This window comes from Prionailurus viverrinus, chromosome B1 (genome assembly GCF_022837055.1).
Source record: "Prionailurus viverrinus isolate Anna chromosome B1, UM_Priviv_1.0, whole genome shotgun sequence".
Lineage (NCBI taxonomy): Eukaryota > Metazoa > Chordata > Mammalia > Carnivora > Felidae > Prionailurus > Prionailurus viverrinus.
In genome coordinates this window covers 199099003-199125351 of record NC_062564.1, presented here as the reverse complement: position 1 = coordinate 199125351, position 26349 = coordinate 199099003, and the positions used below count along the sequence as shown (strand labels likewise).

General features: G+C 43.4%; 1 protein-coding gene across 1 annotated transcript in view; it reads right to left on the bottom strand.

Annotated features, from left to right (window-relative positions):
- Positions 1–26349, bottom strand: part of CLNK (cytokine dependent hematopoietic cell linker) — a 164949-nt gene that overhangs the window by 130588 nt on the left and 8012 nt on the right. Inside the window, exon 2 of the mRNA XM_047856125.1 lies at positions 20123–20175. Coding sequence (XP_047712081.1) covers positions 20123–20133 — 11 coding nt within the window. The 5' untranslated portion in view covers positions 20134–20175. The remainder of the gene's footprint in view (positions 1–20122; positions 20176–26349) is intronic.

Below are 26349 nucleotides of genomic sequence, written 5' to 3'. Positions count from 1 at the left end.
ACTAATTAAGACTTTCCCCACGTATTATCTCAAATGACAACTGGGGACCGCCATCTTGAGACATCTCTGCTTTAAAAGTGAGGCAACCGGACAATTTATCTGAGTCTCAAATGCCACCAAATTTTGGAACTGCTACCATCTGTGACTCCAAGTTTGAAGAACTAACAATTAAGAGGCACCCGATACTAGGCATTTCTTATATACTTTATGTACCTTATATCATATAAACCTTATCAAGAAAGTGATGGAGGAAAGATTGGGACTGTGCTTTGGTTGATTTCAAGGCTTAATTTCTTTTCACATAATCTCCTTTCACAGAGAGCTTGGTTCTCTATCTTCATGATCAAACATGCTGCCATTTCAAGTATCTGACATATGAAAGATGGTGGAGAAAATTGGTCCTATTAAATTCCTTTTTCAGATAAGGGATTCCAAGACTCATAAAGATCTTATATGGGTTCAGAAAACTTGTGAATGACAGAGAAAGAATAAGGGTTCAGGCTCTGGTTCCCAGCCATTGGCTGCTCTATTGTTCTAGACTCCTAGACCTTAGTGTCCACAGCTTGAGAAAACAAATTAGCTTGACTTGATTTGCTAATAACCCTCCAAACACCCAGCTAATATTCTTATTTTTCATCCCTGAAAGAAGGGAGGTCTGGTTTTCCAGGAAGGATAGAACCAGGGGTCTTCACTGGCACAGAAGGAAGCGTTTTTTTCATGTCTCACTAAGTATTCTTGTGCTAAAAAAGAAAAAGAAATTTCCTTCCATGTATATGCCTGGCAAACTCGTACTTGTCTTCAATATAATACTTCCCACCTGCCCTTCCTACCTGAGTAGAGGTAGGTGCCCTTAGTTCTGTGCTCCTGCATTATCCTTCACTTTCTCCTGGCACTTGGTACATATCATCTCTTAGAAACTCTTTGCTTACTGGGTCATTGCTGTCCTGGCTCCACTGGATTGTTAAATTTGGAACTGGGATGTCTCCATCTATTGGCCCCTAGAAGCCAGCATGGGGCTTTGTACATAGGAAATAAATGGATCAGTGGATGCGCAAATGGATAGACACTGGATTGGATTAACATACGGATAAATAAAGAAGATAATGAGGGATTTTATTTAGACACTTAATTTAGACACTGCTCACTGAGCCTATTTCAATGAATAAATTATAAATTAAAAAAATTTTAAATGCTTATTTATATTTGAGAGAGAGAGAGAGACAGTGTGTGAGCAGGGGAGGGGAAAAGAGAGAGGGAGACACAGAATATGAAGCAGGCTCCAGGCTCTGAGCTGTCAGCACAGAGCCTGATGCGGGGCTCAAACTCATGAGCCATGAGACCATGACCTGAGCCAAAGTTGGATGCTTAGCCAACTGAACCACCCATACAGGCACCCCTCAATGACTGAATTATAAAGAAACAGATAGCTGGCTATCTCTACAAATGCACATATAGCTTGAATATACCCATATTCATATCTATATTTATCAACATCAACATTATCTACCCATAGAAAAATCGCCCTGATCCTACATGCAGAGATCACTGTTAACATTTAAGTGTGGTCCCTTTTAGAATTTTCTGTACCTAGAATGATACATGGTCTTCGACACGAGGGCCATTTTTGGCTGCTTTGACCTTTTTCTGTGCCTCTGTGACTCATCTTTGTGTTTTACGTGAATGCGCTCCTATTTTGTAATCAGAGAAAACAAAGTTTCTTTAAAAATCTTATCTCTTCTATTAAAAAGCCTAGCACCTTTTGGGATTTCTCTTAAGTTGAGATAATAATAACTGCTGAGAATGGCTAAGCATCTATAAAGGATTACTACCTTCAAGATAATGTTCTAAGTATTTTAAACATGACATATGTGAAGTCATTACTGAGCAACCAGGACAACTTAATGAGATTAGTATTATTATTATCTACACCGTATTGATGAAGAAAGTGGGATACACATAGGTGCAACAATTCATTGTAAGTCACACAGCTGATTAAGTCATCAAACATAATCTGACTGATTAAGAAGGAGGGGGTGTCTCACATTGGTGGTTTTTTTTTTTTTGTATACATTACCTATTTGATCCTTATTTTTATTCCATGAGGTGGAGTATTATTACCTCCCATGGATCCAGGAAACTGTAGCACAGAGAGATGATGTTAGTAATCCAGTCTTCTCGTCTTAAGGACTGGTATAGCCCATATAATAGCCAAACTCCATAATCACTCCATAACAGCAGATAGGGCTGCTTATGTATTTTAGATTTATTTATTGAGGGGTTTATTTATTTGTTTGCTCACTTATGCATACAAAGATTGATCTGTCTTACACACATGAACCTATTAATATTGCTGGGCACGGGACAGGCAATAATAGCTTTGCAAAGACTGTATGATACTGTTTTCCCATTTTAATGGATAGAGGAGCCCTTGAGTTCTTTGTTTCTGAAGACTAAATCTAATGAGATGATGTATTCAAATATGAATAGCACAAAGTCTGGCGTGTAGTAAGAGCTTAATTCATGATCATTGAATGAGCATTTGCAAAACTTTGATGAATCACATTAAGGAAAGAAACACCCCAATCCCAGGGATGTGTTACTTCTCTTTACATAAAAATAGAACACCATTGATAACACTGGAAACGCGGAAATTCTCTTTTATTCTATTTTTAATTAAATTTTTGCCAAAATAAAATAAAAAAAAATTGAATTCCATAGGGAGAATGTCTTTGATTTTTTGCAGTGTGACGAACTAGATACCTGACTGAAGCTTCCACAGGAAACGGTTTACAGAAAGCCACTTATTTTGTGATCAATTGTTGGCAAAAGCAAGGACTTTCCAGAGAGAGCCCAAGACTTAAGTGAAGGTGAGAACCCAGAGATAGAAGCAGAGTACAGAAGCCAGTTCTCTCCTTGCTGGCGTTGCTACTACAGGGAAAAATGGTCTTTGATTTTCATGGCTTCTCAAAAGGCAGTGGACTTTCAATAAGACTCAGACAGTCTACACTCTGGAGAGTCTAGTATGAGACCCCATCCCAATATAAACTGGATTGTAAATGTTTAGAGCCTCAGATTAAGAATGAATTAGGAAAAGGAGTGCCTGGGCAGCTCAGTCGGTTAAGCATTCAACTCTTGTTTTTGGTTCAGGTCATGATCTCACAGTTCATGAGTTCAAGCCCCACATCAGGCTCTGCACTGACAGTGCAGAGCCTGCTTGGGATCATCTCTCTTTCCCTCTCTCTCTGCCTCTCCCCTGCTCACTCTCTCTTTCTCTCTCTCAAAATAAGTAAATAAACTTTTTTCTTTTAAGGAAAGAATGAACTACAGAGAAGCCCACCTTTCTCACTCTCAAAGATTGGGGCATAGTAAAGAGGACAGTTTCTCCCCCTGAGAATTTATCAGTACACATGGGTTTTTAGCCTAGAATGTCTAAAACCCCACAACTTGAGAATGCAGAGCAGATAAGTTCTGATTTTGCAGTTCCTTCAAGCACTCGACAGAAGCAAACACAAATCCTTTCCGGAGGAGCTCACCTTCAATCCACGCCTCAAAGAATTCCCACAGTTTAATTTCTAAGAAAAGTGGGCACACAGACAAAATAAGAAAACTCTTGAAATAACAAAGCACCAAAGTAAGATGGAAGAAACACTAGACGACAGAACCAGCTGCTTAGTCTTTAGAGGTTAAAGTTATCAAAGAACATAAACTAAGTGTGTATATCATATTTAAATGAAAAAGAAGAGCCTTTAGTATAAGAAATATCTCTCAGAAATGGTGAAAAATGGGGCACCTGGCTCAGTTGGTGAAGCATCTGACTTAGGATCAGGTCATGATCTCATGGTTGGTGAGTTCGAGCCCTGCATCAGGCTCTCTGCTGTCAGAGCAGAGCCCACTTTGGATTCTCTCACTCCTTCCTTATCTCTATGCCCCTCCCCTGTGCTCTCTGTGTCAAATATAATTTTTTTAAGTTGACTTTGGGGTGCCTGGGTGACTCAGTTGGTTAAGTGTCCGACTCTTGATTTCAGCTCAGGTCATGATCTCACTGTTTGTGGATTCGAGCCTCGCGTCCGGCTCTGTGCTGACAGCATGGAGCCTGGAACCTGCTTCAGATTTAGTGTCTCCCTCTTTCTCTGTCCCCCCTCCCCCCCTCCCCCAGTCACACCCTGTCACTCTCTCTCAAAAATAAAATAAACATTAAAAGCATTTAAAAGAAAAGTTGACCTTAACCAGTCTTCCAAACAAAACAACGCCTTGACAGTTTTCATCTGTCGACTAGAAACACAAAATCTGGAGTTGGTATGAAAATTAGGTTTCCGATTCCAAAGCAAAGGCAGAACAATAACAACAACAAAAAAGAAATGGTGAAAAACATCAAAATAGAGACTCGGGATTCCAATGTATCCAAGCAGGATAAATAAGAAGAAATTCATGCCTAGATACAGCATAGTGAAACTGTAAAAAACGAAAGCTAAAGAGAAGGCCCTAAAGGCATCCAGTAGGAAGAGAAATATTGCCTTCAAAAGAATGGCAATTACATTGGTAATTGATTTTTTAACGACAGTCAATATCAATAACAGCGGTGGTTGACAAAAGAGTGTAGAAAAATAATTTGGTTTGAAGAGAAACTAGCTGTCAACCTGGAATTATATGTCCAATGAAGATATCATTTTAAGAATGAGGGCAAAATAAAGACCTTTTTTGGCACCAAAAAAGCATTTTCTTACAATAAGCCTTGACGCTAAAAAAAAAATTCCAAATTGTGTTTTTCATACTGAAAGGAAGTGATCTTCCATAGGCCTGAGATGATAAAAGAAAAGTTGACCAAGATTATGTTAAAGATTTGAATATCTGGGTAAATATTTAAAAGGACTGACTGTTTAAAACAATAATAATGAAGTCTTAAGGAGTTAACAAGTAAGATAGAGTTAAAATGTTTGAGTATAGTAGCATTTAAATTATGAGTGGTCAGAAATAAATTATTAAAAGATCCACATATCACTCCAAAGGAAGGTCAATAACCTTACATGTTTGTAATTATCTTCTAAAAATATCAAAAGAATCACAAAAATAGAAGTAGAAGGTACAACTAATAAACTAGCAGAGGTATAATGGGGTAAGAAAAAATACATGCACACACATGCACATCAAACAAAAGAAGGAAAACAGGAGGCCAAAAAAGAACAAAGTAGAGGATGAGCAAATAGACGGCATCAAATGAACTGTAAATTTAAGTATTTTAGTAATTACAATAATTGTACATGGAAGCAATTCTTTAGTTAAAAGACAATTTTCCTGGATTGAACAATTTGTAATCCGGGTATACACTTTTTTACCAAAGACATACCTAAAATGTATGGATAGGAAAGTTTTAATATAAAATTATGTAAAAGATATACCATTAAAATACTAACTAAAGCTTTTCTTTTTTTCCTTTTTTTCTTTTTTTTAAATTTTTTTTTTTAACGTTTATTTATTTTTGAGACAGAGAGAGACAATGAACGGGGGAGGGTCAGGGAGAGGGAGAAACAGAATCTGAAACAGGCTCCAGGCTCTGAGCTGTCAGCACAGAGCCCGACACGGGGCTCGAACTCACGGACTGCGAGATCATGACCTGAGCCCAAGTCGGCCGCTTAAGCGACTGAGCCACCCAGGCGCCCCAAACTTTTTTTTTTTTTTAATATGAAATTTGTTGTCAAATTGGTTTCCATACAACACCCAGTGGTCATCCCAACAGGTGCCCTCCTCAATGCCCATCACCCACTTTCCCCCTCCCTCCCACTCCCCATCAACCCTCACTTTATTCTCAGTTTTTAAGAGTCTCTTATGGTTTGCCTCCCTAACTTTTTTTTCCCTCCCCCTCCCCCATGGTCTTCTGTTAAGTTTCTCAGGATCCACATAAGAGTGAAAACATATGGTAGCTGTCTTTCTCTGTATGATTTATTTCACATAACATAACACTCTCCAGTTCCATCCACATTGCTACAAAAGGCCATATTTCATTCTTTCTTAGTGCCAAGTAGTATTCCATTGTGTATATAAACCACAATTTCTTTATCCATTCATCAGTTGATGGACATTTAGGCTCTTTCCATAGTTTGGCTATTGATGAAAGTGCTGCTATAAACATTGGGGTACAAGTGTCCCTATGCATCAGCACTCATGTATCCCTTGGGTAAATTCCCAGCAGTGCTATTGCTGGGTCATAGGGTAGACCAGTGGAATAGAATAGAGACTTCAGAATTGGGCCCACAAATGTATGGCCAACTAATCTTTGACAAAGCAGGGAAGAATATCCAATCGAAAAAAAGACAGTCTCTTTAACAAATGATTCTGGGAGAACTAGACAGCAACATGCAGAAGAATGAAACTAGACCATTTTCTTACACCATTCACAAAAATAAACTCAAAATGGATAAAGGACCTGAATGTGAGACAGGAAACCATCAAAACCCTAGAGGAGAAAGCAGGGAAAAACCTCTCTGACCTCAGCCGCAGCAATTTCTTACTTGACACATCCCCAAAGGCAAGGGAATTAAAAGCAAAAATGAACTACTGGGACCTCATGAAGATAAAAAGCTTCTGCACTGCAAAGGAAACAATCAACAAAACTAAAAGGCAACCGACAGAATGGGAAAAGATATTTGCAAATGACATATCAGACAAAGGGCTAGTATCCAAAATCTATAAGGAACTCACCAAACTCCACACCCAAAAAACAAATAATCCAGTGAAGAAATGGGAAGGATGAATAGATACTTCTCTAAAGAAGACATCCAGATGGCCAACAGGCACATGAAGAGATGCTCAACGTCGCTCCTCATCAGGGAAATACAAATCAAAACCACACTGAGATACCACCTCACGCCAGTCAGAGTGGCTAAAATGAACAAATCAGGAGACTATCGATGCTGGTGAGGATGTGGAGAAACGGAACCCTCTTGCACTGTTCGTGGAAACTGATGGAGCCACTCTGGAAAACAGTGTGGAGGTTCCTCAAAAAATTAAAGCTTTTTAGGAAAAAGCATATTTCTTAAGAGGGTCGCTACATAATGACAAAGGAATTAGTTCACCAGGAAGTACAATACTTTGAAAGATTTTTCTCCTTAAAACATATGTTTTTAATAACTATTAGAAAAAAACAGTGATTTAAACAACACAATTAACAAATTTTTTTATGGATATTTCAAAAATATGGCACCCAATTATGGTGGTATGTACCATCTTTTCAAGCACACATGGAACATGCAAAAAGTTGCCCTATAATTGGATGTAATGCAAATTCTCAAAAAGATTCACGAAATAATATCATGGGGACTATTTCCTATGACCACCATACAATGAGGTTTGAAATCAGTGACAAAAAAGACAATTGAACAAATCCAAATTTATTCAGAAATTAGGAAGTCATGAGTCAAAGAATAAATGATAATGGGAATAAAAAGATTTAAAACAGAGCAATAATGTAGAAATACAGAACTGAACTATTTATATTAGAAAAGGAGAAAAGCTAAAATTTAATTACTGAAACACTAACTTAGCAGATCTGTGGTACAACAAAAGCATGATGCCAAGAACGCAGAAGTAGTGAAGAACAGAAGTTACCAAAATCGAGTAAGGAATTACAACAGAGAGGACTAATAAAACCTACACCATGTAGCAGGTTTGATCAGAAATAAAAGGGAAGACACACCAGAAAAAATGGGAAGTGAAAAAAGAGACATAACTATGGGTATAACAGACATTAAAATGCTAGGAGAATATCGGTGATGAACATATATTTAGAAACATATATACATACATATACATATAAGAACAAAAATTACCCATGAAGGACTATTTACCAACAATGATAACTGACAATGACACTGAATCAATAGTTGAAGAATCTTACTCCAAGGAAATACCAGTCCAAGACTGTTTCATTGCTAAAGGAATAAATTATTCTCTACTACACAATTTCTTGTCAAGAATAGAAATTGGTAAATACTCTAACTCATTTGATGAAGCTAGCACAAACCCAATGCCAATATCCAGCAAGGAGAGTAAGAGAAAAGAAAATTATAGGCCATTCTCACTAGTGCTCATTAATGACTCATTGGACCAGTATGCTTAAAAATAATAATACATCATGACCGACTTGTGTTTATCCCAGAAATTCTAGTTTTGTTGAGCATTAGAAAATCTATTGGCATAAATCATTGTACTAATGGAAGGGGAAGGAAACATATACATAGCCATCTCAACAGACAAAAAATGATTAAATTTAATACTTATAAGAATTAAAAGACTCCTGGCAATCAAGAGTCTTTAATCTAGTATTTGAAGCCTACCGAAATCTGGAAACAAGTCTCATGCTGAAACATTAAAAACATACCCTTTAAGATGAAGAACAAGGGTGCTCCCTATCTGTACTTTAATTTAGCCTTGTTCTGGAAGTCTTGGCCAGTACTGTCCAACAAGAAAAGAAAAAAAGTATAAAAAACAAAAAGGAAGAAATAAAATTCAATTTGCAGATTATATTGTCACCTACATAGCAAACCCTAAAGAATAAATGGACCAACACTAGAATTGATAAAACACGAGCAAGCCTGCTGTACCATACATCATCTCTAGAAATGTATTGTCAATGACAAACATGAAAACATGGAATTTTGTTATTTCAACATTTACAATACCTTTAAAATATGTAAATTGCTCCCCTCTTCCCTGAATCTCTCAAAAGATGGTAAGGTCCAGTCTTTTAGGGAGAAGATTATAAAACATTATTGAATAGTTAGTGTTGAAGAAGTTTTCCCTCAGTCTCTGCCTCTCTTGGAAGATATATAATATATTAAAGAGCTGGAAATTCAGTGTCTTAAAGATGCTGCTTCTCTTCAAAGTTACCTATAGAATCAACATAATTCCAATCTAAATCCCAAAAAGTGTGTGTGTGTGTGTGTGTGTGTGTGTGTGTATGTTTACTGACAAGCTGATCCTAATGTTTAGGTTAAAAAGTAAACATTTAAGGGGCGCCTGGGTGGCGCAGTCGGTTAAGCGTCCGACTTCAGCCAGGTCACGATCTCGCGGTCCGTGAGTTCGAGCCCTGTGTCAGGCTCTGGGCTGATGGCTCGGAGCCTGGAGCCTGTTTCCGATTCTGTGTCTCCCTCTCTCTCTGCCCCTCCCCCGTTCATGCTCTGTCTCTCTCTGTCCCCAAAAAAAAAAAAAAAAAAAAAAAAAAAAGTAAACATTTAAGAGCCAATTCATTGACAAAGTTCATGTGGGGAACATAAATTTCCAGATACCATGAATTACTATAACGTTATGTTAATTACAATTTGTGTAATTGACACGGGGCAGATATATTAATCATGGCCCAAGAAGAGAAAGCCCATGTATCACAGGTAATTATGACAGAGCTGGCATTGTAGACCAGTGTAGAAGGGGTAGACTTTCTAATATATGATACTGAGAAGATTGTGCAGGTGTGTGAAAAACAAACAAACAAACAACTCATCCTCCTTACTTCATATTATGTACAAATGAACCAACTCCAGGCTGATGAAAAGCCCAAAAAAGAAAGGTGAATTTTATGATGTTTGGAATTTAATATAGGAGACTAACTTAATGAAAGAAAGTTTCTTTAAACAATACACAAACTCAAGAAATCATAAAGAAAAGTTTGTTCTGCTCAACTGCACCAAAAGAAAACATCCAAGGAGAACGAAAACTCAAATATCAAACCGGGAAAAATGTTCCGAATAAATAAATAACTCATACAAATCAACGAGGAAAAGACAAAATGCCTGACAGAAAGGTGGGCAAAAGATTGAAGCAAGCACTCTGTGCATTCGAGAAAAAGCAATTGCCAATAAATATTTTAAAAGAGCTTAACTGCATCTGTCATCAACAAAGGTAAATTAAAATTAGCCACCGGTTGGGTAAAAATGAAAGCTGCCAGTATGGAGGGTTGATGAGGCTGTAAAGCGAATGAGTCACGTACACACATTTGTGGGAATATAAAATGGCCTGGCGACTTTGGAAACTGTGACATTGTCTAGTAAAGTTGGAGGTGTACCTACTCTGTGACTCAGCGATTTTAATCCTGAGAATGTAGCCCTATGTACAGATAACTCTTGAATATGTGCCCCCAGACTAGAAGATATGCTCCAATGAACTAGAATGTTCTTAGCAGCACTGGCGTGAGCAAAACCTGGAAAACAGCCCGATGTCTACTGAGTAGACAGTGGATAATTAAATAGTATTTTATGCACATAAGGAAATATTATATAGCCATGAAATCAAAGGATTTATGGATATCCACAATAGCACAGATTATCTTCGGAATATGGGCCAGTCGTAAAACAGATTGTGGAATAATGGCTAGCGCTTATGGAGCCCACACTGTGTGTTCAGGCACTATTTTCAAGGTCGTACACAAATGAGTTTCTCTTCATGAGAAGTAGGCCCTAATATTATTTCCATTTTGCAGTTGAGAAAACAGGCACAGTGATATTTACTAACTTGCTCACGATCTCACAACTCATGACTGGTGGAACCAGGTGTCAAAACCCAGGTAGTCTGGGCACAAAATATACTGTGTGGTATGATTTGTGGGGGGCCTAAAGTTCAAAAACAAGCAAAAGCAAACAAATTATTTTTAATGATACAAACTCATGTGGCAAAATGAAAAATAAAAGCAAGTGAAGGATGAACCCAGAATTCAGGACAGTTGCTCCCTGTGGGGAGTGAGGGTTTGTGATCACGGAGAGGCGGATGAAAACTTCAAAAGGAGTGGTCATTTTTAAAAACGGAATAAGCACCCATATATGAATTGTTTTCTTGTTCCTTATACCTTATGCATAGTTTATGACTATTGTTTTGTTTCTAATCAATATTTAAAATGATTGAAAAAAACTAAAGGAAAAAATAAGACCTTGACGAAGATGGCAGAGGACGTTCTCGTATTTTTTCCTCATAACATTTCTTGCATCTTGGATGAATCTTTAGAAAAATCCACAGAAGTGGATCTGGATGTAGAATTTCCATTATTTAAAGAATTTCTGTTCAGACAAACAACAATGACAATGAAGAACGGCATGAATGCCTCTGATCACAGCCTGTCCAAAAAGCAACATGGCGGAACAGCAAAATCCATCCCTTCAATACGGGGTTTTTAAACGTTGCAACTCAAACCCAGGCCTTTATCCTCCTTCTGATGATAGACTGTGGCTCCTTCTTTCTCCCTCCAATAAAGAGGTGTAGGAAACAGGATTCCACCCTCCATCAAGAAATTCTATGCCCAATGACTTAGAATCAGTTTTTAAGGAACAAAATTCAAATTATCAAGTTAACGTTACCTCTTATATTAAATCCTTGTAGTTTTTCCAGCTGTGGTAGTTACTTGAAGTCTATCCCCGCTCCCTCCCCATTCTCAGTTACATCCCATAGTCTCCCAAGCTCAGCTCCACTGATTGCTCCTCTGTGAGGTTGTCTTCTCTACCCCCAGTATGCCCCTTTTCCAAGATTTACTCCCAGAGTAACCCTTAGCACTTTGCACACGCTTGGAGCAAAGAACCCCTGATTAGCATTCTGCTTGCCTACTATTAGTTATTTAGTGTCATTCTCGTCTAGAATGGATGTTCTTTAATGTGGGATATCAAATCATAAGAATCTCTAAATTATATTCTGGATGTTCAACAGCAAAGGGTCTTGCATGAAGTAATAATTGTGGTGATTATAAAAATAGTAGGCAGTATCTCTTCTAGTCATCTGCTGTTGCATAACTCATCACCCCAAAGCAGGGGCTTAGAAACCGGGATTTCTTTTTATCTCTCCTAGTTCTCAGCTGGGTGAGTTCCTCTGAGGTTCTGTCATGCTGTTGCATTCAGATGGTTGTCTCAAAGCTGGACCAGGCTGAATGCCTGTGATGGTTTCCTGACTCTCACGTCTGGTGCCTGGTTCCCCTTGGCCTCCCTGTCTCTCCATGAGGGCTTCCCCTGCCTGGCTTATGCTTCTCCATGGCTTCTCCACATGGCTTCTACTCCTCACAGCATGGCAGCCATAGCATGTGACTGGCAGACACCAGCTCCCAAAGGCAGGAAGTGGAGCTGTCTGGCTGTGAAAGCCTCTACCCAGACTTGGCACAGTGTCCCTGCTGTCATATTCCACTGGTCTGTGCGGTCACAGGCCCACACAAATTGATGAAGGCGAAGAAAAAGATTCACTTCTGAATGGGAAGCATCCAGGTCACACTGCACCAGAGCAGGTGGCCATGATCAGGGAGTACAATCTGCTACAACATCTATGGAATACGCCCTCTGCGTCAGACATAGTGCTAAACATCCTGCACATATAAAGTCACTTAACCTTCTCAACAATGCTTTGAGATAGCTACTGTTTCTATTTAATAGATAAAGAAAATGAGGCTCAGAGAGGCTAATTAATTGCTTTAAATGTCACAGCCAGTAAATGGTAGAGCTGATATTCCTGTGAGATCACTCCAGATCCCCCCTGCCCTGGCTTTTACAACCTTTTTAAGTTTATTTGTTTTGAGAGAGAGAGGGAGAGAGAGAGAGAGAGAGAGAGAGAGAGAGAGAGAGAGAGAAAACAAGTAGGGAGAGGGGCAACAGAGAGAAGAAGAGACAGAATCCCAAGTAGGCGCCACACTATCAGCACAGAGCCTGAATGCGGGGCTCGAATCCATGAATCGTGAGAGCGTGACCTGAGCTGAGATCAAGAGTTGGGCGCTTAACCTACTGCATGACCCAGGTGCCCCCTGAATCCATTCTCTTCATCACGGAAATATTTGGCTTCCTCACTGTGAAAGATGAATAAATAGTTGACATTAATACTTCTTTTCTCTGACTAACCCAACAGATTCATTTTTAAGCTCTTAAAATAGGCATCTTAAAAAATATCTCCCATGCTCCCAAAAGAAGCAATAGAGAAGAATGGAGAGCGAGAACAGAGAACCATTCGGTAGGTCCTCCTACTCTTCTACTTGATGTTTGGTCTGTGATAGAACTCCTGAGCTCTTGTTTGTGACCTGGCCTCTCTTCACCAGGAATTCTGAAATTCCAGGTAGCCTGGCCTCTGGGAAATTCCTTTTGCTCTTTCTAATGGGTACCTTTTTCTAGGACTTCCTGATTTTGGCCCCAAATCATATCCACCCACAACTTTTGAAACGCTCTTCAGCTTTTTGGTATCAGGTGCATTTGGACATGACCAAAGGTTTGCACGAAGTCAACTTTGCTCTTTTCCTGTATCTTATTGGTGGGGGAACGTTGGGTATATGGAAACTGACATAAGCTGGTGACTGGTGGTTTGGCCTTCGTGGAATCCCCAACCAGAAATCCTGGACCTTACTTTCAATTTCTCTGCACATTTACATAATCAAACACTACGTGACTATTATAAATTGTCATTATGGGTCAGGTTCTCCAAACACTGGCCAGACTCGTGAGACTCCCCACGGTCACTGGTTTTGCTTATCGCTAAGTAGTGAAACATGGTGTCTTAGGACGTGGAGGTATTAATAGACCTTGTCAAATTAGTTCATGAGATGTATTGTTTTCTACCAGTGGGAGAATATAAAATATGACCTGCCTAAATGATGGAAGATTGTATAGCTATGGAAATAAGTTTAGTAATGTTGGAAAATTGTTATGATACATTAACATTAAAATCAAAATAGGATGCATAGTTTTATAAGAAAGTCTTAGGGACATCTGAGTGGCTCAGTTGGTTAAGTGTCCAACTCTTAGTATTGGCTCAGGTCATGATCTCACGGTTCATGAGATCGAGCTCCACACTGGGCCCTGGGCAGACAGCATGGAGCCTTCTTGGGACTCTCTCTCTCTCTCTCTCTCTCTCTCTCTCTCTCTGCCTCTCCTCTGCTCATGTGAGTGTGTGCTCTCTGTCTTTCTCCCTCAAAATAAACATTAAAAAAAAGAAAAACAACCCCGAAAGCCTAAAAAATACCCAATAATGTTGGCCACTTTTTCAGTGGTTCCATTATGGTACTTTTTTCTTTGTACGTTTTTGTATCTTAAACTTTTCTACAATGACGATACATGACTTGTGTGATAACGGCAGGCCCGATATGAAAATAAGTCACAGCCTTCTCTATTCTTTGTGATGTTTTTAAAGGCCACAGGCATGAAAGGTCCAAACTTGTGGCGAGTCAGCAGGAGACTTCAGTTTGTTCAGCTGGAAGCCTCCCGTGTGATGGCAGGTGAGTTAAGTCAGGGAGTTCCTTCACCAGCTGGCAATTTTGCCATTAAGAGGGAAGGAAGGCTATCTCGAAATCCTGCATCGCCCCATCCCCAGCCATTTCCATGAATCTTGGGGCCAACCGCACCTGCTGTTCCTGCACGGAATCCATTGGCCATGTCTACAACCTGTGGCCGATGCTCGCCCTGTGGCTCAGCTGTGTTCTCTCACAGCGTGCAGCTTTTTAATTACCAGCCAACCACGATGCTGAATGCCAGCTACGTGACTCTGAGAGCACCAGCGGATGGGCCTGGTTGGCCCGAGAGTGGATTCGTAATTACTCCTGGGTAACTAGGAAGCCAGCCACACTGACTACTCTGCTGGGTACAAGACTGTGATCTCAGGATGCTAAAATTGCTGCTTCTCCTTTCCCCAAGATTCAGTGGGATTTACACTTATTAATTCCTGCAAATCAAAACGACGTCGTCCCCCGAGGTCAAAGGCAGGCATTGTTCGAATATACCATGGAAGATAATGACCTGGCATACACAGGGAGTTTTATCAGGCATATGTACAGAGGGAGGTGGCATTTATCGGGCACCTCTTGCGTACCAGACACAGAGCTGGCTCTTTGAAGTGGAGCTGATGTGTATCCCCACCCAGTGATAGACCGGCTTTTATCATGTGAGGTCTCGAAGAGACAATATGCCTCTCGTAAGCAAAACAGTCATCCAGTTTGGGGGTGTGTCCCTGATGAGAAATATGTAATGATGACATTTTTAATCATCGAGAAGCAGTTCCACTCGGCACAAAGATCATGGATGTTGGAGTCCAAGAAGCGCGGCTCTAGCTGCTGCTGAATTGGGAAAACCTATTACCCAGGGTGGTGGTCTTATGTGGGGACGGGGGCATGGGGGTTCGTGGTAGGTAGGCACAGCATGGCACAGATCCTTGTGCAAATGACTGTGTGCTGGCCATAGGCACTCCTGGTCTGCAGAACTTTTATTCTCTTTATCCTTTCTCACAACCAGACGCCGAACTTAGGTGGCAAAAATATCACAGGGGAGTGTTGCTACTTGCTTACCAGAATGTACAGGGTCAACGAATAACATGCCTTCAAGTTGGCTTTGTTGGTGCCAGTATCAAGAGGATCTTTCTTCCAATTTTGAAGCTCACTGTCTCAGAAGGTAGTGAGCCCTTATCCTAGAGTATTCTAGAAGACTCTCAAGTCTGGGGTTACAGCCGCGGGTAGAACTGAATTCCATATCCCTGAGACTCTTTCTAGCTCTCAAACTACTTTATTGTTTTGTTTTGTCTACCACCAAAACTCTTGCTGAAATAAATGAATATGAAAGACAAGTTTCCTGAAGCAAGAAAAGAGATAATAGGTTATTGTCAGATAATTTGATTGAACCCGTGTCCCTGTTTAATAATAGACTGTCGCAGTTTGTTTTACATGTGACAGGACACACAGCATTGCATGCTAGGGGCCATAGTGACACAGCCTTCTCTAATACTCCTAGAGTATAAAGTTTAATCTTGGCAATAAAACTGCCTCATAAAACTTTATGGGTAACAACCGAAATGTCCAACACCAAGGTCAAGATAAAATAAACCACCGGATAAAATACACAGCCACCATTCCTTATCCAAATTCCTTAGGGCTAGGGATTCAGAATATTTTGGAATTTAGGAAAGTAATATTATACATGTAGTAAATGTTAGTAATTTCCCCTCTATGTTTTGGAGCAATGGCCAGTCATTAAAGATACTCCTATTTCTATCGTGAAACATATAGATATATTCACAGTAAGTGGGAAAAATGAAGAACATGCATCACTTCACTGCAGGTCAAGGTTTGCTGCCAAATTGGTTACAAACAGTTTTCAGTAGTTTGAAGCCTTTGGCTTTGGAATTGTGGATAAAGGATTATGAACCTGATTTAAGCCCTAGCCCCCAAACACTGTGATTTTGAAGAAGACCCTAATGTGGGCTCAGAACACAAAACACTATTATGGAATGAATGAAAACAGTAGACGCTCTGAAAGTAGGTTTCCTGACATTTTAAAATATTACACAAAGATACAGAAAAATGATGTCAGAAACCCGCAGCAAGATAGTGGTATTTTTGGACGCCAGGAAAAGTGGTGACTTTTGTTTTCTTCTTTGTAATTTTGTACCTTTTCTAAAATTTCCAAGAGGACTATGAGTAATTTTAACGACAGACAAAGCCAGCTTGCCGTAGCAACTTTTCAGCCTGTGGGGGCACTGCAGGGACACTTTCCCCCCCCCCATTAGTCCCCAGTCTGGGATGTGTGAGGGCGTCTCCCTCTTGAGTGCCGGAAGCAGCCTGGCCAGCACAGGGTGCTTGCTTACTGGAAGGGGCTAGAAGCCATCACTCTAGTGACCTCCACCTCTTTCAAAACACTCAGAACTGCAGACCAAGTTCTTATCAATTCTGTCTAGAATGATGAAGAGATCCTGGAAACAAACCCCAAGACCCTTTTATTCAGCCCCGATGGAGTAAACGGGTCTGTCTACTCTCCCCTAACAGTGCCGACGTGCTCCAAGGAGTAGGGATTTAAGCAGTTGGATTGATTGTTAGAGAAGCTGAAAGCTTTGTTGCAGGGAGAATAAATGTGAGGTAGCCTGCTAATTTCAGAAGCAGTTTAGAACCAGGACATCTGTCCTTACTGTCTTGGAACATCTTTGTTCTTTCTTTCCTGTTTTTCTTCTCTCGCAACCACGGTGGAGCGTTGTTTATCCTCGCTAATGTACTTAGAGCAGTCTTTGATTTTTCAAGTTCAAGTCTCTGATATATATGTACACGTTTGGTCTTTAATTTGTGCCATTCTGCAGAACATTTATGGTAGTCAGTTGCATTTGAATTAAACAAAAGACCAATAATAACGATGTTTGTTACGACATCTGGATGAATGAAAAAAAAGAAAAAAACATTGGCGGCACTTTGCTGTCATGTGCTGCGTAAGACTAAAATGACCTGCCCAACCTACAGCCAATGCAAGGAATTAGCCGTAGCTACAAAGGCCATTTAGAATTCCGGGTTATAAAATAGCAAGGGATTCCAGGTTCCAGAGTTGTAAGTCCTCTTAGACCAGCATCTCACAACCTTAGCCGCAGATTGGACTGAGATGAGGGTTATAAGTAAAGTCCGTGTCCGGGGATTCTGATTTCTTTGTTCTGGGGGACGACACTGAACTTGCTTCTCATCTTGAGCCTCCTCGATGATCCTATTCTTTAGTCAGGTGTAAAATCTACTGCCATGAATTAAGTGGGTTTGTGATTTTCACGGAGGAAGGAGTGCTCCCCCAAGGCATCGCAGGACAAAACCTGTGTGTGTGTGTGTGTGTGTGTGTGTGTGTGTGTGTGTGGAGAGGGAGGGCCATAAATTTCCAAACTATTCTCACACAGTGTCCCATATGTGACCGCCTTCTCCGAGTCCTGTGTTGGCGAATATTATAGCTGCCTCTCCAGCGTGCCAGGAGGGAGACGGCTCCGGGGCTGCTGTTCTAATCGGGTGCGTCTCAAACTTTAACGTGGCTAGAAATCAACCGGGGGTCTTGCGGAAATATAGATTCTGATTCAGCACCCTGAGAGGAGAAAACTAACATTTATGGAGTTACGGTGATTCGGTTCTGTCCTCCGAGAGCTCTATATCTGACACGACTCTAATGCTGAACTCTTAAAGCCACCCTTTGGAAGCTTGATGAAATGTAATTGCCAAGAGGCCAACTGTCTGGCTAAAGACGAAAGCAACCCGAAGTCCTCCTGAAGGGGCAACACCTGTCTTCTTTATGGAGGAGACCCTTGGCACAGGCTGGATCACAGGGACAAACAGAAGCAGGGCTGCAGGCTAGGGGCTCTCGACCGCACAGCCAGGTGGAAACTCAGAGCACATTTCTGTTGAGATTGTCAAAGTAAGCCCACATTATCTGCGAGGAGGGGTGTGGGCCTAAAAAATAAAGCTCTGCTGTAGTGGGTTGAACGGCAGCCCTAAAATATTTGCAGGTCCAAATCCTGGGCACTTGTGAATGTGACCTTATGAGGGAAAAGGGTCTTTGTAGAAGTAATTAAGGATTTTGAGATGAAAGCATCCTGGATTAACCAGAGGGGGCGGAGCCCTAAACCCAAGGACAAATGTCCTTATAAGAGAAAGGTGAGGGAGATCTGAGGAAGAAGAAGAGAAGGCACAGACCCAGAGCAGAAAGTGAATGGGGGTGGAGGCAGACAGCAGAGTGATGCCAAGCCAGGGAGCCCCTGGGGCCGCTGCCCAGACCGGGTGGTGGTGGCAAGGGCGGATCCTCCCTCCCGGCTTCAAAGTGAGCAGGGGCCTGCCCACACCTTGATTTTGGACTTCTAGCCCCACAAAGTGGGAGAGAATACTTTTTTGGTTGTTTTAAGCCACCCAGTCTGTTGGGAAGCGGATGCACCTGCCTTCCCATTCATTCCGCTGCCACAGAGCATTTACTGGTCTGACGATGGAGCTTCTGTCTGCCACACTCATCCCTGGTTGTAACCCGCAGTCTGAGAATTCATCCCCTTTGTCCCGCGACCCTGGATCAGGCCGCTCTCTGCCCCCCTCCTGCCTCACCTGCCCAGCTCACTGCCTGCCTCAGTTTCCTGCAGAGGTGGGACAAACAGACGGAGCCCTGGATTTGGAGCCAGACAGACTTGATTTGGAGCTCCGACTCCTTCCCCACTTTCTGTGCCGCCTCGGATGAGTCACTTAGAGGAGGAAGCCGACGCCCAGAGAAGTCAGTGGTGCCTGTCGCTGTCTGGCCCCACTCGCTACAGGGTCAGAGGCGAAGGGCATCCTGGTATCTCACACGGAGGAGATGCTCCATAAGCCAGGAGCCCCAGCTCCTGCGTCCCACGGGCCTGGGTCTGGCTGTGTGTCACATCACCCCACTGTGATGCCTGTGGGCATCTGGGACCACGGTGATGCTGGGACTGCGGCCTCCTGTCACTCTGGACACCGGCCCTGCCTCCAGCACCCGCCTGTGACACTCAGGCATCACCTGGTTACCCTGGGCTGTCCCCCAGGCTCCCCCTAAGACCAGGAATCCACCAGAAACCAGGCAGCCCTCCTTCTCGAGGCCAGATCCTGCTCTCTGGAGGGAAGGTCAGTAAGTCCCCGCGTGTCATACAGCCATAAAATGATGGGACCAAAAAACAAGGGATTTTTACACCAGGTCTGCCTGACTCTGAAGCTCGTGTTTTTCTTACACCGTGACGGGGAGGGTAAGTGTGCTACCTTTCCAACGGGCAAACTAAAACAAACAAATGGGTAGGTAGATGGATGTTAACATGAATACACCACATTCTCTCAATTTAAAAGTTTTGTTTGCTTGTTTCTCATTATAAATATTTCTTATGACTTGGAGGTCTGCATTTTTTTGTTTTGTTTTGTTTTAACCATAGTCCTAGACATCAAGAACGGGATGGATGTTGTGCTGAATCAGACACACATTAGGATATCCTAAACTGACCGCATCACGCCCCACCCCGGGTTGCTCCACGAACCCAGAATTGGACTCCAGGGTCTCTGCTGGGGCAGCACGCATGGGAACCACTGTTGTTTCAGTTCTGCCTTCGCACACCGGGGTGTGAAGTGACCGATGGTATTTCATGGTGCTCAGCTGGCATTCTGGGGCTGGGGTATCCCGTCCCCGTCCCGGCCACACACCCATGCTGGGCGAGAACAAGCGGCCGGCCCGCAAAAACACTGTCCCGGTGGGAAATATGCTTCGCTGAGCACCAACATGCACATCCTCGGCCCCCGCCTCTGGGGCTCGGCCCTGACGCTGGCAATGCCCTTCTGGGGGGCACGCTGACGCCCTTCCTTGGCTTACATTCCGGTTCCCAGCGGGAGAGGGGAGACTGGGACTCAGAGTGACGCCCGGGTACTTACTGTCTGTTCATAGTTCTTGGTGCCTCACGAATAAGGGGGATCTTGAATTCAGCCTGTGGAAACAAAAAGTAAAACCCGTTACCGAGCCCGACACTTCGTGTTTTAATTCCGGCGAACACGCGCCTGTCGCTCCTTGTTAGAATGGGGTACAGGTGCCGGCTCAGAGGAAATGACGGGAAGGGAATCAATCCGGGTTGATAATTGGTTTATTTCTGGAGCGGGGCGGGGGAGGGGCCGTTGCCCTGACAGGCTGTCCTCTTTCTGTCAGGATCCATCCCGTCTGCCCTGGGGAGCTGAGCACACACACCCCGAGCCTGGTTTTCCCTGGCGTGCAATTGTGTACTTCCCCTGGGCACCTGCTCGGCTGGCTCTGTGCAGGGCGCCCCTGCACGTGCAGGGGAAGGGGTGCTCTTCCTTTCCAAGTGTGGCTCTGCCATGAAATATTTATTGGGAGCGACATTTCTCTACCGCGTCACCTAGGACACAACCATTTTTTTTTTTTTTTTTTTTTTTTTTTGTGGCTTGTATTCACCCACACAGGAGAGATCATTAACTCCATTTCCCAAATACATTAGCAGCAGAGACCCTGGGAGTATTCGGTAGGGGCTTCACGGCAATAATTACATTTCATCTACACAAAGACTCCGGGGGGTATGAAGGATACTGCCCCCTGGTACCAGTTGGGTTCTAGCAAGAAACGGATGGCACCCTCAAATTGGTTACTTGAGAACAGTTTAATAAACAGTGCAAAAGGTGTGACGCGGCGTGGGGAATCCACAAAGGAAAGTGAAAGATGTAAGGGTGCTGTTATCATGCTTGGGGGCTCAGGGGAGCCAAGGGTCACTGGGACCCAGACACGGGGCTGGTGGGAAGGGAACTGTGGCTCCCACAGTGCGAGGGACCCAGAGGGGGGATTTGGGGGGTGCAGTAGAAATCCCCATCTCACACTTCTGGCCACAGTCTCATGTTGCTGTTTCCCATTGGCCAAACTCAACAGGAAGCCAAGGGTGAGGAGCCGTGGATGTGGTCTCTATCCATCAGCCTCCCGGGGATCCTTGTGAGTGGAGCAGGGCTGGGAACGGACTTCAGTGTTAAAAAGAATGAGGCTCAGGGAGGTTAACTTATGTGCCCACGATCATCCGTCTGCCATAAAAGTGCACAGGACTCAAAAATGCCATTTCCTGGCCCGTCACCATATCACACCCCACTGAGCGTTATGCACTTCTAGATCATTCTACCATCCGTCTGTCGTCGTTTAACCATCCATCTATCCATCTGCCATTTACCGAGAACTTTGTGCAAATGTTGTGCCCAGTAAGACACAGTCTCTGTTCTCAAGGCACTCCTAAAACTCAGTATAATATGGATTCTGCCTCTTTCCATGATGGCTGTTATCAAAGTGCTTTGTAAAACCAGATGCATAGAAAACAAAACAAAACAAATCCTCTGTGCTTTGGAGGCCAGGGGAACCTTTATTTATTTTTATTTTTTTAAAACTGTCTATTTATTTTTCAGAGAGTGAGAGAGACAGAGCGTGAGCCGGGGAGGGGCAGAGAGGGAGAGAAACACAGAATCTGAAGCAGGCTCCAGGCTCTGAGCTGTCAGCACAGAGCCCCACATGTAGCTTGAACCTGTGAACCGTGAGATCGTGACCTGAGCCAAAGTCAAACGGACTGAACCACCCAGGTGCTCCCCAGGGGAATCTTGATAAAGGAGGTAATATTTGAGGGGTGCCTGGGTGGCTCAGTGTTAAGCGTCTGAGTCTTGGTTTCACCTCAGGTCCTGATGTCACAGTTTGTGAGTTTGAGGCCCGCCGCAGGCTCTCCGCTGTCAGCACAGAGCTTGCTCTGGATGCTCTGTCTTCCTCTCTCTCTGCCCCTCCCTGTGCTGTCTCTCTCTCTCTCTCAAAAATAAATAAGCATTTTTTAAAAAAGGAGATAATACGGGAGCTGAGTCTTGCAGAGCACGTCTAGAACTTCCTGGCGCAAAATTAGGAAAGGTGTGCTGGGAAAATTCAGTCTCGTGTGCAGAGAGGTGAAGGCGCTAGAATACGTAGGGTGGCCAGAGAGGCTCGGCATGGCTTGGTGGTGCCACAGGGCTCAGCAGCTTGGATGTTGGTGATACTGGGTTCTGGTTGTCGGGGACCATGAATGACAACGGATGGGCTTTGGACTGGAGCTGTGTGATCTGGGACCAGTAACGGCACGGAAGTTACCAAAGGGCCAGACTAAGCTCCAGCTGCTCAGACGTTCTGTGTGTGACTTCACAGCTGCATCTAGTCTGCGAGTGACAGCAGGGAAAGGAGAGGCAGCTGCGAGGCTCTCGTTCCCAGACCGCCCTCTCTGGATGTGGTGTGGCATATCTAGTGCTCGGTCTCTTTGAAAGTTGTCTCCTCCATGGAGGTGGGGAAGAGGGCTTGAACCTTCGTCAGTATAATGCAAATAACCCCCCATCAAATACTGGAAGAGTGCTACTCTAGATGTCGAAGAACACTGCTCTGTCCCTGCACTGTCATGAATTGTGTGACTTTTCAGGAGCATTTGGTGTCTCCTGATTTATAAATGCTAACTAATGCCCATAGTTTTCTCTTACTGTATTGTCGTGAGTATGAAATGAGTTGAAACGTCCATCTGTAAAATGTTATGGAAACATGGACATTGCTTTGTATATGTATATGTATATGGACATTGCTTTGTATATGTATATGTATATGGACATTGCTTTGTATATTTGTATAACAAAGTAAAGTCTGCAGGTTGCTTTAACATCAGCTGTGTTATATTTGGGGTTATATTGGCATCGATGGTTGGGTATTAATATTTAGAAGAATTCAATTACGTGATTATGGTCACGTGGGACACATTTGTACCGCCTTCCCCACTTTGGGACCACCCACCATTTAAAATGTGTTGCTTACACAGTCACTTCATTTCTTGGAAGGCGTCGGTTAGCAGTGTTGAGATGGGATAAAGGAAGACAGTTTCCATGAGGGGGTTCCTTCTGTGCCTGGCTGTTGGCCAGCTCTCAGGGACACAGTGAAGGAATCACAGGGTGCGGGACAGTCCCCTCCAAGGCTTACCGCCTTGGATCAGAGGTCTGGGGAGGTGGCCAGGGAAGCTGTTTTCCAGCTCCACCTGCCGTCCACTGTGTGGCCTTGAACAAGGCATTTATTTATTTATTTATTTATTTATTTATTTTAATATATGAAATTTATTGTCAAAGTGGTTTCCATACAACACCCAGTGCTCACCCCAACAGGTGCCCTCCTCAATGCCCATCCCCCCCACCCCCCATCAACCCTGAGTTTGTTCTCAGTTTTTAAGAGTCTCTTATGGTTTGCCTCCCTCCCTCTCTCTTTTTTTTCTCCCCCTCCCCCACGGTCTTCTGTTAAGTTTCTCAGGATCCGCATGAGAGTGAAAACATACGGTATCTGTCTTTCTCTGTATGACTTCTTTCACTTAGCATAACACTTAATAAGGGTTCAGAAAAGCAGCTTTTGAGAGATGTGAATAATCTGTTGTACAAAAAGAATTTTAAACGGTCCTGAAGGGAGTCCAAACTTTCTGGCATTTAAAAAGCAAACTTTGGGGTCTTAGCGAGCCACAGCAGAGTCTGAGCCAACCAGGCAGTGGCATCGGCATGACATATTAGATGGCGCTCCACAAAGCAAAGAGCTCTTCGCTTTCTTCAGGGTGTCTAAGACCCGTCGGAGAAGGCTGTGGTTCTAACTGATTCGGTCCCTTAATAAAGGATGTGGTGAGAATAAGGTGTGGTGAGTCAGATGCAAAGAATTTCATGTCCATCGGTTTTAGGAAGGTAATATATTATAAAAAAGACAAGGCCCTTCCCTTCCTGACAGGCGTGTTTTCGGAAGGAATGTAATGCACATCGAAAGCCCTGATATGTGTCCCTGCCCTGCCATGGTAGCCCTGTATGATCTGGATTCTCAGCCTTATTTTATACGAAACCAAACGGACATTCACAGACAGTAAGTAGCATGCCCTATGTTGCACGCACAATAAGCGGGTATTGCAAACCACTGCCCTCGATGCTTTTTAGTTTTCTGTGGGGACAATAATCTCCTTGCTCTGAGCCTCAGTTTGCTTATCCACAAAGTGGGGGTGACGCAACAGCTATGGTAGGGCTCATGGGAGCACAAGACATCTAAGATGTGGAAAGATAGTGATTGCCGTTAACTTGAACTTTAAGATTAAATGTCCTGTATGACTTGTATTTATTTATTTATTTTTGTTTTGTTTTTGTTTTTTTTGAATGTTTAGTTTTGAGAGAGAGAGAGACAGAGTGCGAGCAGGGGGAGGGGCAGAGAGAGAGGGAGACACAGAATCCGAAGCAGGTTCTAGGCTCTGAGCTGTCAGCACAGAGTCTGATGTGGGGCTTGAGCTCACGAGCTATGGGATCATGACCTGAGCCGAAGTCGGACGCTCAACCGACTGAGCCACCCAGGTGTCCCAAATTTTTAAAGTTTACTTATTTATTTTGAGAGAGACAGATACAGCATGAGTGGGGGAGGGGCAGAGACAGAGAGAGGGAGAGAGAGGTGGGGGGGTGGTCAGAGAGAATCCCAGGCAGGCTCCATGCTGCCAACGCAGAGCCCAATGCATGGGTAGGACCCACGAAGCCATGAGATCATGACCTGAGCCGAAATCAAGAGCGGGACGCTGTACCCACCGAGCCACTCAGGTGCCCCTAAATGTCCTGTATGACTTAGGTTTTAGTTTCCAGGAATGAGAAGCTCTTCCCTGCCGTTCACGATGACCAGGGGGGTAAGGGCGGGTTCTCACATCTGTCTGCCCTTCAGGAGTACCTGGGGAGCTTTAACAAATACTAATGCTCCAGAAAGTTTGATCCAGCTGTTCTGGGGTGGAGCCCAAGTATTGATATTTTAAGAACGCCCCAGGGATTTTAAGGGGCAGGGAGGCAGAAGGACGTGGACGTGAGAGCCGCTCTGTCCCCTTCTCCTCTCTGTCCGCCCCCCGGTGCTGCTCACTGGTGTCTTCCCGTTCCCGGGCAAAGTACCACACTTCCATCTGCCTTGCTGTCCCGGGCTCATCATAAACGGAAATGCAGGCACACCACTGCTCAGAAAGAATACTTAATCTGCTTAGAGTCGTTTCTGAGTTAATTTTCAGGGAACCGTGTGGAGAAAACCCACCAAGTCCAAACACGGATGCCACAGATCCGAGCGGGGAAGGCTTCCAATCTCACCAGGCAGCGTTCCTCTCTCAGGTCTTATTTATAAGCAACGAGTGAGTCAAAATCCAGGCTCACACAGCTGTTGTTCGGGGTGGAATTTGTTCATGTATCCTGCGAACATTTTTTGAGGTTCTGCTATGCGCCGGGCACCGTCCAGATACTAGTAATTGGAGACCACAGAGCAAGGTCCTGCCTCATAACCCTGGCCTGTGTTCTCCATGATGCTGTAAGCAACTGTACAGAGTGAAATTAAATATGTGTCTGTAAATAACAGAGGAACGTAAGCCGGTGTTGGAACGCACGGGAAGGTGTGCCCAGAGGGGTCCACGCAGTTCCCTCGGAGGTCAGCAGAAGATTTCCTTACCCTCTACTGCTCCTTACAGGTAGCCCTGACCCCTACTTGGTGCCTGATGATGGAAGGATGGGCTTCAGGGCCTAGGGACTGTCCAAGATAAAAGGGCATCATGGATGATTGCTTTTCTTGCCTTCACTCAGCAACATGGAGAGGCTGCCGTGGCCAGCCAGGGAGAGAATGCCATGTATTTGTACCCTTACTTTTCATAGGAATCATTCATTTCAGTTTCTCTTCCTCATTAGCCACAGAAGCAAAGCCTAAGCGTGGCTTCTGTGATCAGAGAGAAGTGATGTTCTGGTGCCATCAGTCAGTCACAGCAGGGCACCTAGTGCAAATGTCACTAATATGTCCAGAGCCAGGTTGGTGGTGGGGATCCTGGCAGAAGCAAGTGGGGGCTCTCCAGAAGAGACCACACTCTGCCTGCAGGGCCCACAGTCAGGGAAGGACCGGGTAGGAGATCTTGGGACCCTGGGGAGTCACAGGGAGAGACCACCTCTTTTCATGATGACTGTTTATTTCTTCAACAAGGAGAGATATCAACTGCATTGGATGCCAATGCAAATCTAATCCTAAATGCCAACCTGGGCACTATAACTGCCTATGTACCAGCTTTCAAAGCCTAGGCAAAAGAAACAAAATACACTCTTAATTAATTTTG